This window comes from Arachis ipaensis, chromosome B7 (assembly GCF_059453495.1).
Source record: "Arachis ipaensis isolate K30076 ecotype BB chromosome B7, ASM5945349v1, whole genome shotgun sequence".
Taxonomy (NCBI): Eukaryota; Viridiplantae; Streptophyta; class Magnoliopsida; order Fabales; family Fabaceae; genus Arachis; species Arachis ipaensis.
In genome coordinates, this window is record NC_142442.1 from 8,503,524 (window position 1) to 8,520,031 (window position 16,508).

Here is a 16,508-nt window from a genome sequence, read left to right on the forward strand (position 1 = left end):
TTCAAGTCCTCAAGAGTCAATCCATACACATTATTGCACCTTTTAGCCTCAAACAAAATATTCCCAGATTTTTCACATACAACTAAGCACATAAACTTTCTGAAAATAACTTCATATCCTAGATCACACAATTGGCTTACACTAAGTAAATTATGTTTCAAACCATTTACAAGAAGAACATCATTTATACAAGATGAAAAGCTTTTACCAACTTTTTGAATGGCCACTATCTTTCCTTTACCATCATCACCGAAAGTGACAAATCCTCCATCATACTCATCAAGCTTTATGAAGAAGGTTGTCTTTTCAGTCATATGCCTAGAGCATCCGCTGTCCATGTACCACATGTTGTCCTTCCTCTTGGATGCTAGGCAAACCTACAAAATAAGCTCAAGTGACCTTAGGTATCCAAATTTTCTTGGATCCTTTTACGTTAAACCATCTCCTCTGTCCCAAACCATTATAGTCAAAAATAACTTTACAAACTTTGTCACCAATCATTCTTTCACCAAAGAAGTATTGAATGGGAAAGTGTCAATTTCGGTTACATAGTCTACAAAACCTTGGAGTTGCTGTTTTGTTAAAGCTTGTTGGGTTTTGAAACCTTGTATCATTAGAAGATGAGGTAATATTTTCAAAATAAGGTTTCTCAACAGATTTAAAGAAGCCCAAGCCAGCTTTATCATAAAGAGGTTTTTGACTAGCTAAGATTTGATTTAGATTTTTAGAACTTTGAGTGAACTTGGCTAAGTCTTCTTTAAGCCTTTTGACCTCTTTAAGAAACTCTTCATTTTCTTTAAAACAGTTTACATATGCAACAATAGAATGATCACTTTCACAGCTCTTAAGTTGGGCTTTTAATTGCTTGTTTTCTTCAACAAGATCAACAACAGTTTCGGTCTCCCTTAATTTTTCTTTGAGAAAACCATTTTCTGCTTTAAGAATGGTGATTTGTTGTTCAAGATATTGATTGTCCAGCAAGAAGCATCTAATTTTTTCAGAAAGGTGGTCTATCATAAGATGAAGAGCTTCAGTGTCAGGGTTATGAATGACTACTTGTTCAACGTGGTCGGCCATAAGACATGGTTGAGACTTGGTTTCAAATTCTTCATCATCTTCTGAGTCATTTTCCAAGTCCTCCCAAGAAGCCATCAGACCTTTCTTCTTTCCCCTTTTTGGCTTCTCTTCTTTCTTCAACTTAGGGCAATCTGATTTGAAATGCTCAGTTTCCTTGCAGTTGTAACATATCACCTTGTTGAGATTTTTTCTTTGTTTCCTCGAGCTGCTTTCCTTGCTCCTCTCCTTGAATTTCACCATTTTCCTGAATTTTTTGGCAAACAACACAAATTTATTTTCAGAGGAGTTATCACTGGATTCATCATCCAGGGGGTTAGTAACAGATGTAAAAGCAATTCCTTTCTTTTTTGAATCTTTTTTCAAATAAGTATTTTCGAAAGCAAGTAAGTTTTCTCTCAAGTCATCATATGTCATAGAATCAAGACCACTACTCTCAGATATTATCAATGCTTTTGTTTCCCACTCTTTTGTAAGACATCTTAGAACTCTCCTCACAAGCACAGAATCAGGATATGTTATTCCCATAGCATCCAAGCCAACAATGATAATGTTGAATCTTTCGAACATTTCATCTATTGATTCTCCTTCCTTCATTGAGAACATTTCATATTCTCTATTCAGCATGTCTATCCTGGTCTTCTTTACTATGGTGGTTCCTTCATGAGTGATTTAAAGTTTGTCCCAGATTTTCTTTGCCGTTGTGTATCATGATACCTGTCGGTACTCCTCGAAAATGATAGCACAGTTGAGCAAGTTGATAGCCTTGGCGTTGAGCTCCACCTTCTTTCTGTCTTCTTTGGTCCAGCTTGCTTCGGGTTTAAGAGAAACTACTCCTTCAGCACTTGTGGTGATTGGAAATTGAGGACCCTCCAAGATGATCTTCCAGAGCCTGTAGTCTACTTCTTGCACAAAGATCTTCATTCTCTCCTTCCAATAGGTATAGTTTTTCTCATTGAAAAGAGGAGGTCTGTTGCTTGACTGTCCTTCTGTCAGATTGTAGGACACTAGAGTTGAGCCACTATTTTCTGCCATCTGGATCTTTTCTCCAAGCTGCAAAGCTTGATCTCTTTGAGACCAAGCTCTGATACCAATTGATGGTTTTCAGTGGCTAAGAGAAGGGGGGTTGAATCTTAGTCCCCTTTTCACTTAATAACACTTGCTGGTCTTTGGAACAACTTCTGGAGACTTTTTGATTTTTGTCTTGTACCCAGCCACAAGACTTTTTCTTTTTATCTCATGACCCGACACGAGATATTTTTCAGTTTTATCTCCTGGGCAACAGAAATAGAAATGAAGTAGAAGAGAGAGAGAAATACACCAAGATATATCCTGGTTCAGCTGCTAAGTGCAATGCAGCCTACATCCAGTCTCCATCACAACAATGATGGAATTTTATTATAATCATTCTTGATTACAAACACCAATTCTCCATAAGAACTACCCTTCCTATCCGGGACAAGTCCAGAATCTAAACCTCAATCCTGAACTTGACTTGGTCACTGCCAAACTTTCCAACTGCTAAGTGCTAACCCAACTTGCAAGGGGATTCTCACAGAATCATGAAACACAACACAGATGTACAAAGGACCTCTAAGGACATCTATGGCTTTTCTTTTAATTTTGCACTCTCTGCCTTTTTCCGCTCTATGGCTTTTTCTTACAAACCTCACCGTTTGCCTTTTTCCATGAGACTCAAGACAGAAAAAATTAAACAGAAAATTACAAAATGAAGAACATTGAAGGAGAAGAACTTCTGTTAGCTTAGAGAGCTATAGGAACTCTGTGCTCACTCTTTTCCTTGTTTCAAGCCCTGGCTGTTCTCCCTTACTTATAGGGGGAAGCCTCCACGGTTGAAACCAAATAAACCAAGCCAAACTTCTTCTTCTTCTTCATGCAAACCGGTTCGGCCAGAGAGAGAAGAGAGATAACCAAATGCTAAAACCAACATGCAATTACCTCTGGTCCTTCCTTGGTCACCAATCTTCATCAATCCGAGCATTCCATCTTGTCTTGCACTCCAAGATGGATTCCTAGCCCTTGATGAGTTATTGATGATGACAGCTTCATCTGCTGCCTCCTCCATCACGTAGCCACTGTAGCTACCTCCTGTGGTGGTTGAGCAAAATCAAAGACAAGTCATCCCTCCAAGGATCTTCCTCCTCTGACCGAAATCTTCTTCATCCATTTTTGGTATGGAAAAGCTGAGATCTCTTCAACAAATCTTACCAATTGTGGTTGAAGATCTTAGCCACAACATACTTTTTGTTTTCTTTTTCTTGCCATCATTGTGATAGTCTTGTTGCTTGCTTCTTCTTCTTTTCGGTAGCTAGCTTTAGCTTCCATGCTTTCTCTGTTGAAATGACCGAAAGAGAAGAAAGAATAGAGAGAGAACAAAGAAAAAAGCAAAGCTATGAGTATTATCACAAATAAATTAATTAGGATCAACTCTCCATACTTGTGTAGTAGCGTGTAAGCTACACTTAATGCCATCAAATCACTTTGACATTTTCTCTTTCATGTTTTCAAGGCAATTAACTCAAACAAAGAGAATTTTGAAATCCACCACATGATGGAAATGGAATCCGTTGGAAGCATTCCTTACTTTCTCTCTTTCTTGTTTTCGGACCCAAGCAAGCTAGTTTCTAGCAAAATTATTTGGACTCATAGTAATGATTAAATTCTGGCACAACTAAACAATTCAACCAACATTCATATTATAATTTTGCATAAAACTGAAATTTTGAATTCACACTGGCCTTCGAATCTTTTCTTTCTTATTCGGCCCAATCAACATGATCATATCTTAGCCAATAATTATATTAATAATGTACAAGGCTGAAATGTAAGAACTATATTTGGGCTTGCAACATTCGGTCCAATACAAATCTGCATCAACAAAATTATTAATTAAACAAGTATGAATTAAGATTAAATTAATAATTTTGTAATTAATTACTTTAATAATGTTTGTTCATCATCAAATTAAATATAGAGTTTTTCAAACTCATCAGTAGTATTTGTCTCTCTTTAGTTTATTCAAGTATTTTGCCCTAAAAATTATGAGTGGTCAATTTATATTGCAAATAGGCTCATATCGGACTTGGGCCAAGTTTAAAATTATAACATATTAGCAGGTTTGGGTATGAGTTAGGAATTCCAAATTAACAAAATAATATTTTTTTCTTTCCTATCTAGAGGTCTGGAGTGGAGCCTCACCTAATGTAATGATAAAGAAAAAAACAAAATAATATTTATTATATTTAAGACTTGGATGAGACAATAAATTTATATGTCTCTTGAAAAACTTTATTAGGTTTAAATTTCAGCTAAAACTGGGATGAAGTTTAATAATTTCATTGTATGAGTGAGTGCAGGGGATGTGTGAGTTGTGTTATGATTAAAAAGAAAAAAAAAAGAATTAACAAAATAATATCATTAATCCCCTTCCAAAAAATTTTTAAAAAAATTGAAAAAATAGTATGTTTGGATCAACAAATAATGTTAAATTTTTTGTTGTACATTTAACTGTAAAATTTCTTACAAATATTAATTACAAAATAAAAATTTTCAATATATACTTACAAATTTTTATTAATTTTATTTTTTTCCGACAAAATTTTGATGTCAATAGTACTACTGGTATGTTTTGATCCAAAATTTACTTGCAAATTTTGTTGAAAAGTTAATTTACTTGTTAATTTTTGTGAAAAAGTTATTATTAAAAATATAATCATTCATGTATTTTATCAGTCGTTTATTTATTTATTTTTTCTTTTGAGAATTGCTATCATAACAACAAGAATATCTAATAATGTATTTGATAGACAAACTCAAAAATATTCCATCCCCTTAGATATTACACACAAGTACACAACACACTCAAACGAGACCAAGTAGCATCAAACATTCTTATTATTCATGTCCAAGATTGATTATTATTGCAATCTTTATATATTAGAAAAACTGTTAATAATAATAATCATCATCATCATCATCATCATCATCATCATCATCATCATCATCATCATCATCATCATCATCATCATCACAAGCTATATATAGCCAAACCCGTTATTCTATAAGTTGATGAGATCTTGAGAAGATGAGAATCAATTTCTTTAGCATTCTTGTCAAATAATTCCAAGAATCCATATGGAGCTTCAACATTCTCATTGATTTTCTCGTATTCAATAGTGAATTTAGCTGAGGCACCACCATCATTCTTTTCAAACACTTGAAGAAAGACCTTAAAGACTATATATTTCTTACTTATATCTCCATCGAAAAAGATGTATGCCATTGACTTGTTCTCCTTGTCAATAGCTTCAACTTTCTCCTTCAACTTAGTTGGCTTGCCATCTATTTTTTCGCAATCAATTAAAATAAATAATTAAGTACTCAAAAGGAAAATAATTATTAACAATAAATAAATATTTATTTGGAAGTTGATTAAATTGTTAGATGATGTAAAAATCAAGAGAGAAAAGATATTAACAAGAGTCAAGGTGTGAGACTTATCTTTTTGTGTTAGCATATAACAGGAATTATTTGCAATAAACTAGTGGATCACTTGGAGTGGAGACTATTGGAGAAAAGATATATATTTGTTTTATATTAATAATGCTTGTTTGGATCGATGACACTTATATATTTTCCCGCATTTTTGTTTTCTTTTTTTTTTTTTTTTTTTCAATAGAAGTATATTCAAGTTAAAGTTCTTTGCAGTATTTGATCTGTTTAAATTAAAGGAAATTCTTTTCTACTGTTTTTTGTTCTTCAAAGAGTTTTAGTTTCTTAGCATGGTATATATCAAGAACAAGGTTCTAAGAATTCATGTCAGACTCCCTAAAACATTCTCATTCTATAAGTAACAATAATACTGATGCAAACACTCCCAATGTTCAAGTACCAATCAGTTTTTTCAATCAAAGACCTTTCAACTTTATTAGTGATAAACTTGAGGAGAATAATCATCGAACGTGACAACAACAAGCATTAGCAGCTACTCAAGGACAAGATCTTTTATTATTATTATTATTATTAGGCACACGTATACAAGTGCAAAATTCCATCCAAACTAAGGATGAAACGATGAAGCAGCAACCATCCTTATTATTGTTCATGTCCAAGACTGATTATTTTTATTTGAAAAAATACTCAACAAATAACAACCACAAGCCAAACCCATTATTTTTTGTTGGATGGAGCTATGCCTTGAGAAGATGAACATCAACCTCTTTAATTGTCTTGTCAAAGAATTCCAAGAAGCCATATATATGGTGTTTCAACATTCTCATTGATTTTCTCGTATTCAATAGTAAATTTAGTAGAAGAGGCCATACCATCATTCTTTTTAATCACTTGCAAGAAGACGTTAAAAACTTTATACTGTGAACTTATATCTCCATCAAAGAAGTTGTATGTGATTCACTTGTTCTCCTCGCCAATAGCTTTAATACTCTCCTGTAAAGTAAGGATTATTATATTAAGTGTACATTAAAATCAGCCACTAAAGTCAACTATTAGTATAAAATATATGTTGAAATATAAATACATATTAAAAATAAATTAAACCACACCTATATTTATACATAAATATATTGGTAACTGATTTTAGTGATTAATTTTGATGTACGAATAATATTTTTGTCAAAGTAATTGTCTTACCATCTATTTTTGTCACACAATCAATTAACCTGAGTAAATCATAAAAAAGAGGTAATGCTCAAAATGGTGCCTGAAATTTTTAATTCGCTTTAAATTAGTCTTTTACTTTTTAAAATGATCAAATAAGTCCCTCACTCTTAAAATTGTAAATCTCTATTAGTCCAAAAATTATTAAACGTTTTAACATCGTTGATGTATACACACAATAAATTCAACTTAAATTGATGTCCCAAATTTGATTAAAATATCCAAATTGATCCATTTACACTTATAAAAATCTAACCCTCAAATGTTCATCTTTATCATATAATCTTCTTTGTTTCCACTCCTCTTTGTTACTGTTGTTTATAGTATCCTCTTGTAAAGCTATGAAAAGTCGTTCTTTTGGTTGAGACATGATGGATGACAGTGATAAAAGTCAAAGAAGCTCAAACAAAAATAACTCAAGGAGGAGAAATTACAATAACAGAAAAATGTTGGTCACACTACAAGTGAGTGCGAAGTTGCAAAAAAGATATAAAGGCAGAAGAAATAGCAGCAGCTACAGGACAAGTTGATGATAAAGCTGGTGAAAAAGCCCCACAAACTAATCAAGTTGATGAACAAGTTGGTGATGAAGTTGGTGATGCCCAACAAGGTAAACATGTTGCTACTCAAGCTGGAGATGTTGCTTAAGTCCAAAGTGCTGTTGCTCAAGGTATTGTTACTCAAAATGCTGTTAAGGTAATTTATGTTACTAAAATTATTTAAAAACTACAGGTTGAACAATTTTATTGAGTATTATGATCAGTTATTACTATTAATGTTGTAAATTTTAACGTTATGGTTGATTCTAGTTGTTATAATTGACTGTTACCCAAGTAAAAGATAACTAGGTGAAACAAATTTTCAATTGTCAGGTCATCTATTGATGCTGTCAGTTCTCTAAATAAAGCTAAATATTAGTGCGGCTAATGTGATTTTAAAGGAGACAATGGAAGGAGCTAAGCAAATACACAAACATCTGAAAAAAAGAAAACTTTGTTAAAGTTTATCCTAACATCTAAATTTAAAGCACAAAAAAAAAAAGCCTATGATGTCAGGTCATAAAAACTTTAATTAGTTGTTACTTTATGCTAGTAGGAATAATTTGGTGTTTGGTGCTATTGCTTTAGTTGTTATTTTTTATTTGCTTTGTGATGGATTAAGTTTGGACTTGTATTTTGTTAATATTCGTTCATGGTGATATTGGCACAAGCTATAAATTTTTGACATAGTTTATATTTTACATTTTGTAATATGTTGTTGCATAATTGATACTATTCTATATTTTTGTTGAGACAATACCATTGTCATGGTTATTATAATTATAATAATATATTACAGGATATTTTATTTAAAGATGTATATTTGTTAGCTTTATTTTATCATTGGATTATCTTTCATCCAGCTGGTTAATGAGATACAAAGTTGAGAAAAACTTAACTTCATTTATAATCATAAATCATTACATAATGATCATGAAAACACTCACACTTTAGCAATTTCTTAACTAAAAATCAAAACCAAATACCAAACCACACCCAATAATTATTACAATACCAGCATCTTTAATGTGCTAATACTACTCTCTAAAAATTTCATTCTCCAATTAAGCTCATTAAAAATTTCTTGTGCAATCTGAACCACACCTTATTCTTCATATCCATCAGCCTAACGAAAGAAATTTCAATGAACTCCAAACTATAATAATGCAAAAAGCAACATTAAATTAACAATCACCAAATCATTTCTTTAAACTTGTATCAACTTAACAATTCCATCAAATAGAAAATTTTACTTCATAGTTAGGACACCTATAGAAAAATCTTCCTGAATTCTCTGGCATTGCTGAGTACTTAATCACCGAGTGCAATCCATAATTGCATAATACAAACGTTCTTACCATGTTTCAAATTCCACTGCTATTGATTGTAATTTCTTCCCTTTGAGTTATTTTTGCTTGAGTTTTCTTGACTTCTATCACCATCATCGTCATGCCTCACCTAAAAGAACGACTTTTCAAAGTTTCACAAGAGGATTCTATGAATAACAGTAGCAAGAAAGAGTGGAGACACTACAAAAAACATCACTTTTAGCGGCAATTTATTTTGCTTTTAGCGGCAATAAAAATAGCCGCCAATACATTTACCGGCAATTAGACATTAGCCGTCTTATACTTCGTCGCTAAAAGGTTTTAGTGGCAATTATAATATTTGCCGGTAAAGACCTTTTTAATGGCCGCAAAAAGTATATAATTTTTAGTGGCAATTTTTTTGGCAATTTATATAGCCACCAAAAGTAATTCTAAAATTGCAATATTATTCACTTTTAGTGGCCATTAGTATTGCCGCCAAAACTCATTTTACCGGCAATTTATATGGCCACTAAAAATAATTCTAAAATTGTAATATTATTTACTTTTAGTTGCCATTACTATTGCCGCTAAAATCTTAAGATTTTTTTAATTATATTCTTTTAGAAATAACAACCTATTATTTTTCTAAAATTTCAAATTATTTTTACCAACAATTATTATTATTATACATAATATAAATATACTAAAATGAATTATTACAAAATGAAATATTTTATTAAATTCAATTAAATATTTATACACAAAATTCTCTTGAAAAGTAACAAAACATAATACAAATTTAAACAACACAAATACTACAATTCTATGTTACATCAATGATTAGCACATAGTTAATGATCAAAAGTAAACAAATAGAGCCTAGCACAAATGCAATACAATAATGCAGCAGAGAGAATGAAGCAAAGTTCCCAATTTTTAATTAACAATCAGGTTTGTCATCATCTCCTTCATCTTCCAACATCTCTCTAGCCGCTTCCAATTTTCTACGCTTTCTCGGCAAATTTTTCTGCATCAGTTTAAAATCCATCATGCAATTACTAAATAATGCATGGAAACAAGTTTGAATATATATCCTAATAGGTAGATTAATAAAAACCACGTTCTTATTATGTGAGACAATAATACATATCAAATTTGAGGAATATCACAACAATAAAACAAGAAATTTTACCTTCGGTGCTTTTGCAGCAACCTTCTTTTCTGTCTCTGTTACAAACCAGGTTCTTTTAGAGCGGGAAAAGATCTCTTCCTTATGAGTAATCATGTTTTCAGCCTGCCCATTTCATAAGAGCATGATTATATTTAAATGGAAAATCTTAGGAATGAGAAAATGCAGAGAGTGAATGGAAGGTTCAAAGCCACATAATATAATACTACTATTAGGAAGTACTATTTCTTAAACAATAATGTGAAGTGAACACACAGAATTGTAATCCAAGGCATCCCAGAACTCCAAGCAAATAAAACAATAAAAAAGTCAACTTCTTGCTTCCTAAATTATTCCAAAGCCTACCAAGCATGAGCAAAAATATCCTAGCATAACACAAATATAAATATTAAGCAAACCTTACTGCCAATTTATTAATTTAAGAAACATACTTCAAGGAACTGGGCTTGAGTAAGATTTCCATGAAGCTCAGCAGCTTTCAGACCAGCTAATCCAAATATAATCTTCAACCTATGTGCAGCTTGCTTTGTTCCACTGTACGTATTGTCAAGCTTAAGCTTAAGCAAGAAATTATCACTATGTGCCTACAGTTTTTGACGACTTCTTTTTGTCTGGTTGAACCATACAGCATAATCTTCTGAACTTTTGTGATCTCCGAACCAGTTGTCCTCAATAAATATTGTCAAGCTGATCAAGCAATCATTTTTTGAGACATTAATTAATCAAACAATATGTCAAAAATTGATCAAATTTAAGAATTTGTTAATTTGATTTGATCAAGAGATATATAGAAGGTTCCTAACAACAAAATCTCATGTTTTCAGATTAACAAGTATATATCAGCAAATCAATTTATGACTAAATTAGTGACTGTGGTCAGTCAGCCAAACACCTTCATTTTATTTTTCAACAAGCAGCGAGTCAAGGTCCATGAAAACAATTAAACAATAAAACATATCATTAAAAGGATAACAGCGACAATGGTTGAGTCACTAACCTGAAACAGTGTCTCAATGAGTTTAATTAGATTGGCCAGCTGCCGTAGGACGTGAATTGTAACCACTTTGTGTTTAAACAATGAACTGCTAAGAAGTGTGGAAGCCACCTCCTACCATGCTTACAAAGTAGAGCCACAAAGAAAAGTGCCTTTCCTTTTAGAATTTCACTACCCTGCTCAACAAGAGACAAAAGACTTGGAATCAAATTTTTGTCCTCTGCAAGAGGTATGAGGTATCTTCCAATATTTGTCAACATGTGACTTCCAAGCATTGCCATGTTAAGGAGATTCAGGCTAACTTGCTGCTCTCTTGGACTACCCTTGACAAGGGATGAAGCAAGGTCCTTGAATGACAATTTCTCTGCAACCAACTGAATGCTAGGATGGTTAAACCGAACTAAGCGCACTAAGCATGATCCTGCAGTAAGCCTCATGCTCTCTTGTTTCCTTGCTGCCCTATAGATATAGCAGAGATTGCTAATGACATTTATATATAATGTCCTCTCAATCGGGTGATCACCATCTAGAAGAATTTTCGGCTCTACAATTGGAACAAGGCCATTATCCTGCAAAGAAACACAAATGATGTCCATAAATGTAATATAATTGGTAAATCAATTCTAACTTCACATATGCATGGAGACCAAAAGTATAAACTAAAAAAATGCACCTATTATTATGAGAATGAGCTAATTTCAACAGAAAGAGAGTCAATAGTGAAACAATACCTGAGAGATAGCAGCATATCGTGCAAGTCCCCATGCTGCTTCCTTAACAGCTAATGCAGAAGGACCACATGGAATGCTAACAACTGTCTGCCTGTACAATACAAAAGCAAACAATCAGTTACATTCAATTTCGATAGATCTTATCCCCAAGAAAATTTCTTAGAGAATAAAAGAAGAATGACTTACCACTTGGCAAATCGAGCACCTTGCTTGTAGTATTCAGCAGATCTTGAAGCCAATCCATCCAGCCCTTGGCACCAAGATTCATTGTTTGATCCTGGTAGTGGGACCAAGTCCTAAAAGGAGACAGAAAAAAGGATTAATTACTAATTAGTAATAGTAAGACAGAATTGAAAAAAAGTCTTAATTGAACCAATTTTGCTTACATAATAATAGTAGGAGGATAAGACATTGGAAGAAAGACCCAGAACACTCTTATCAGTTGCACACATAGTAGTCCATACTCTACACTTTATTTGATATGAAAAATATATATATTATTATACAGATTACAATATTAAACATATAATTCCCCTTTAAAAAGAAAAATCATAACCAAAACCAAAAGAATAGTAACACCATTTGGATTCAACTCTGCAGAGTCTGCAAGGGAATAGTATAGAAAACAATCAGTTACATATCTTTGATTATTTCTACCTCTATATACTACATAATATCGTTCTTCACAAAAATAAATAACTATATATATTCCACAGATAATACAAAGACGGACATGGTACTACGTAAGATATGTAAATGATAACACTAAGTTGTCACAATCACATTTAGCAATTGCTTTCATCCCATTCCCCAAAAGCTATAGTCATTTTCGGTGCCTCAAAACAGTTCCATAGCCCCTCACTTCACTATTTTCATTTTTTACTCTATTTTTCAGAATTCAATGGATACCAATAATGGCCTGCATAAATGTATGTGGAGCACTAAGAGTGAGAGTGAGAACGATTAATCAAGCTACCTTTTACTTTTTGAAGGAAGGGATATTGCTGTGGAGAGAGGTCTTTCTCAATCTTAGGGACAAGACATGGTTGAGGTCTTGTGGGGGTATAGTCATTTAAACTAATTAGTTATATATTTAACCCATTAAATCAATATATTTTATTTGAACATGAAATAGCGTATTTGAATATCATTCTGAATAATTCAAAAGTATATTTAATGTATATGCTTCAGAAACTTGGCTTTAATCTATCTAAATTTTAATTATGAATTAAATTGATTAAAATTATAATTATTTTATATATTAAATACGTGCTACATGAGAGAAGACAATTTATCATTCAAATTCTACAAAATATAAAACAAATATCCTTTTTTGTCGTAGAGATATTATTTTTAGCACAATTTATGTATTTAAATAAAATAGAGCTTAAAATTATCCATTTACAACATTTGCAAATCGTTATAATCTATGTAAATCACTAAAATAAAAACATAGTATATAGATATTAAGTCATCCATTATGCATAAACCACAATAGATGCTACTAACCCGAAGAGCTCTCTTTTTGAATCTATTCATCACGGAGAACTGCTTAAGCCTTGTCCTCACAATATCTCCTAACGGAACATTTGAAGCTTTCTTTGCATTCTGTAGCCAGGAATGTTCTGCAACCATAATGACAGCAAATATCTTGAATCACTTTCTATACACATTAAACTGAATCTCAATAAATTAACCTTTTTTAACACAAATACACAATGAAATAGAAATATCTCCCAAAGACAGAAGTTGTGCAAATCAATTTTAAGAGGGGGGTTATACAATTATCACATAAATCCCTAAAACATTTTGGGGGACAAAATGGATGGGCCAATATCTGGAACCAAATGCAAGACAACTGAGTGACTCACCAAGAACTTGCTCCGCTGTCAACCGCTTCTTAGGATCAGGCTCCAGCATCTGCCTCACGAGGCTCTTAGCACTATCTGATATCTGCGGCCATGGCTCCTCTTGAAGTCAATCACTCCCCTCAAAATTGCTAATGCAACCCCTTGTTCGGTCTCTGCAAAAAGAACCCCATAAAAACAAAATTAAACTCAAAAACAAAACATGCCATGAAAATCTTTCCAAATAGACAAATACACACCTCACACAGAGTTGCTTTCGGACTTAGAAGTTAGAAGAAGACACACACTCATTTTAGCATGTTGCCAGATTCAACTTGTATTTAGAATGATGGAAAACAAGAATCGAAATCTAGATCTTCTAATCATAGAATTCAGATACTCAGTGATAAACCATTTCTCGATTAGTAGAGAGACATAGATAGACAAAACGAGAGGGAGCAGGAAGAGTAAATAAATCACCAGTTGTCCTGACCAACCTCCTTCTCAAAGTTATCTTCGGTGAGCACAACAACATCGTCTGCAGAGACAAATACGAAGACGAAAGCAAACACCGCCACTCCCAACACTAAACCCTAATCATCCTAATTCATCCTATCAAATAAATATTTCAGAATAACAGTGACAATTGAATTTTAGCAATGTATAATAAACCAAAAAGAATTGGAAAAATACACCAGGTTGCGATAGAACACAAATTGGGAGCACAGGAATCAGAATTGAGAGGGAGATTAAGGAACTCGTACCTGATGACTAGAGCGCGATTCAGATTTCAATCAAAATCAGCACTAGCTTGTCCGAGAAATGATTCAGATTGCGATTAAAATTGAGATGAAAACTTGGAAGAGATTCGAGCGATGAAAAAGATGGAATGAAGAAGAAGAAGAAGAAGGAGGAGGAATGATGGAGATGTGAGAAGAAGAAGAAGAAGAAGAAGAAGTTCTCAGAGTGCGGTTCGAAGAAGAAGAGAAGAAGAAGAACGGTGTCCGTTTCTCAGAGGGAATGAAGTACTGAGAGTAGTGTGAGGTAGAGTGGTGGGGCAAGTGGAGATAATTTTGGTTTAACAGTTTAAGTTTTTTATTATTTTTAAAATTTTAGCTTCTTTTTAGTGGCTATAGTTTAAATTGCCGTTAAAATTTATAGTATTAATGGTAAATATACAATTGCCACTAAAAATTAGTTTTAAAAAGAGAAATTATGGCAATAATATTATGGCCGCTAAAAGTTTGTCGCTAAAAATCTTTTTTCTTATAGTGAGACGAATAAGATTATATGATAAAGATGAACATTTGGGGTTAGAATTTTATAAATTAAATATGAATAAATCAATTTGGATGTTTTAACCAAATTTGGGACACCAATTTGAGTTAAACGCATTGTGTATCTATATCAGCATGCAGTTAAGTGCCAACTTGGCACTTAAGTGTACACATCAACAATGTTAAAATATCTGGTAATTTTTGGATTAACGAAAATTTACGATTTTGAGAATGAATGACTTATTTGGTCATTTTAAAAAATAAAAGACTAATCTAAAACGAGCTAAAAATTTCAGAGACTATTTTAGACATTATCTCATAAAAAAATATATGAAAGATTTAAGTACTAATAAAAAATAACTCTAAAATATATGTACACAATAAAATACTTTACAAAAATTTAAAAAATTGATAAAAATAACCCATCATTAAATAATTCTGTCTGCTAGTAAGGCTATTATTTTGCTTCTCTCTTTTGACAAGGATTAGAAATAATATGCTTTATTTGTATTTTTATTTTTAGTTTTTTTTAGTTTTTTTTTTTTTTTTTTTTTTTTTACAAAATTCTAAAAAAAAAACACAAACTAAATGCATCTAATATTCTATTCATAAAAATAAAGAACTAGTATACTAATTTATATATATAGAAAAATTAGTTAACGCATTTTGTTTATAAATAAATATTTATTTAGAAGTTTAATTAAATTACGTAGGAGAAGAGTCTAATGTTTAACCTTCATCTGTGGTATGCCAGTCATCACCTTCATCTGTGGTATGCCATTCTGAGGCGATGCCACATTCTACACCAGCATTAGAGTTCTCAGTGTCTTTTTTCATTGTCAAGCGTCCAACCCTATTATTTGGATTCCCGTTTCCAACATTTCAAACGAAATAAGCAGCAGCCTTCTCGCAAAAGTTCTTCCCATCGAATATTAGAACATCGAATGTTGATTCACCATTGAACTTAAAGACCAGGAAATCATTTTCTATCAAAGAGTGATCTTTCACAAACTGTTTTCAACCGTGTGTGAAGTACAAGGTATCATCTCTTAGTTGTCAACCCTATATTCCACAGGGCACCACCAGGAAGTTGAAGGCTCACATTTTCTGGCAGCTTCTTCAAATTACTATAAAATGCTTTGGGAAGTGTCTATAGAAAAGTTTAGGGGCCAACAATTTTATTGAATTTTAGCCAGCATGTAACCAACAGAGAAAGGTGAGTCATTAGATGAAATTTCACACCAATCTCATACCATTAAATCATCATTGATGATTATTTGATGGCTACCAATCACAAAAGTTGCTGGTACCCAGCATTACTCAGTGTCTATAGTCAAAATTTAAATTCCAGCTATGAGAAAAAGTAGAAAAGGAAAAAATATGTTGCTTATTAACATTGGTACAACACCAACAATGGTGCTTGAATATATGCCAAATTTGCAAAAATCCCCTTAACATGAATGAATGGGAAAAGCAACAAAAACTTGATTCAGTCTAACAGGTATTAGAGGGCCAAATCTTGTCACTCCATTCAATGCATGAGAGCGAGATCTTGGTGTAGGCAACATAACTCCAAACACAATGTAACTCGAACCCTACTAGGTAAGCCCGGAACATAGATCACGATGCCATGATGTCATGTCATGAAATATTATATTTACCACTACATATCTCAAGTATAGCTAGTGATTAAATAACAACCACCAAAATAAGTATGCATGAACAACCCACATTATTTTTTACTTCTCCACTTTATTATTTTCTTTTGCTTTGGTTCCTCCTTCAATTAAAAAGATCAAAAACACAGAACTCTTTTAAAGCAAAACAAGGTGTTTTAGCAACTTGGAATT

At 32.5% G+C, this 16,508-nt stretch overlaps 1 protein-coding gene across 10 annotated transcripts; it reads right to left on the minus strand.

Annotated features, from left to right (window-relative positions):
* Window positions 1–9,333: 9,333 nt before the first annotated feature.
* On the minus strand, window positions 9,334–14,438 carry LOC107606684 (uncharacterized). 10 transcript variants are annotated; one of them, XM_088493317.1, is made up of 11 exons: window positions 14,146–14,424; window positions 13,862–13,993; window positions 13,406–13,557; window positions 13,044–13,159; window positions 11,921–12,004; window positions 11,721–11,830; window positions 11,535–11,625; window positions 10,807–11,372; window positions 10,241–10,496; window positions 9,813–9,914; window positions 9,334–9,647 (listed from the first exon to the last, which is right to left on the minus strand). In XM_088493317.1, the coding sequence occupies exons 3-8, from the start codon at window positions 13,452–13,454 to the stop codon at window positions 10,833–10,835; spliced, it is 990 nt and encodes a 329-aa protein (XP_088349443.1). In that variant the 5' UTR covers window positions 13,455–13,557; window positions 13,862–13,993; window positions 14,146–14,424; the 3' UTR covers window positions 9,334–9,647; window positions 9,813–9,914; window positions 10,241–10,496; window positions 10,807–10,832. The 10 variants fall into 10 exon arrangements, with proteins under 10 accessions (XP_088349443.1, XP_088349444.1, XP_088349447.1 ...); XM_088493318.1 differs by having other exon boundaries at window positions 13,879–13,993; window positions 14,146–14,376; XM_088493321.1 differs by having other exon boundaries at window positions 13,879–13,983; window positions 14,146–14,273.
* Window positions 14,439–16,508: the final 2,070 nt, after the last annotated feature.

Bases quoted from the DNA above. Each gene is read 5' to 3' on its own strand.
- LOC107606684 (XM_088493319.1), bottom strand. From the start codon at position 13,454: ATGCTGGAGCCTGATCCTAAGAAGCGGTTGACAGCGGAGCAAGTTCTT. The intron at 12,005-13,043 runs GTTAGTAGCATC...TATCAAATAAAG, and splicing joins TCAAAAAGAGAGCTCTTCGG to TGTAGAGTATGGACTACTAT. The intron at 11,373-11,534 runs GTATTGTTTCAC...GTTTCTTTGCAG, and splicing joins GATATGCTGCTATCTCTCAG to GATAATGGCCTTGTTCCAAT.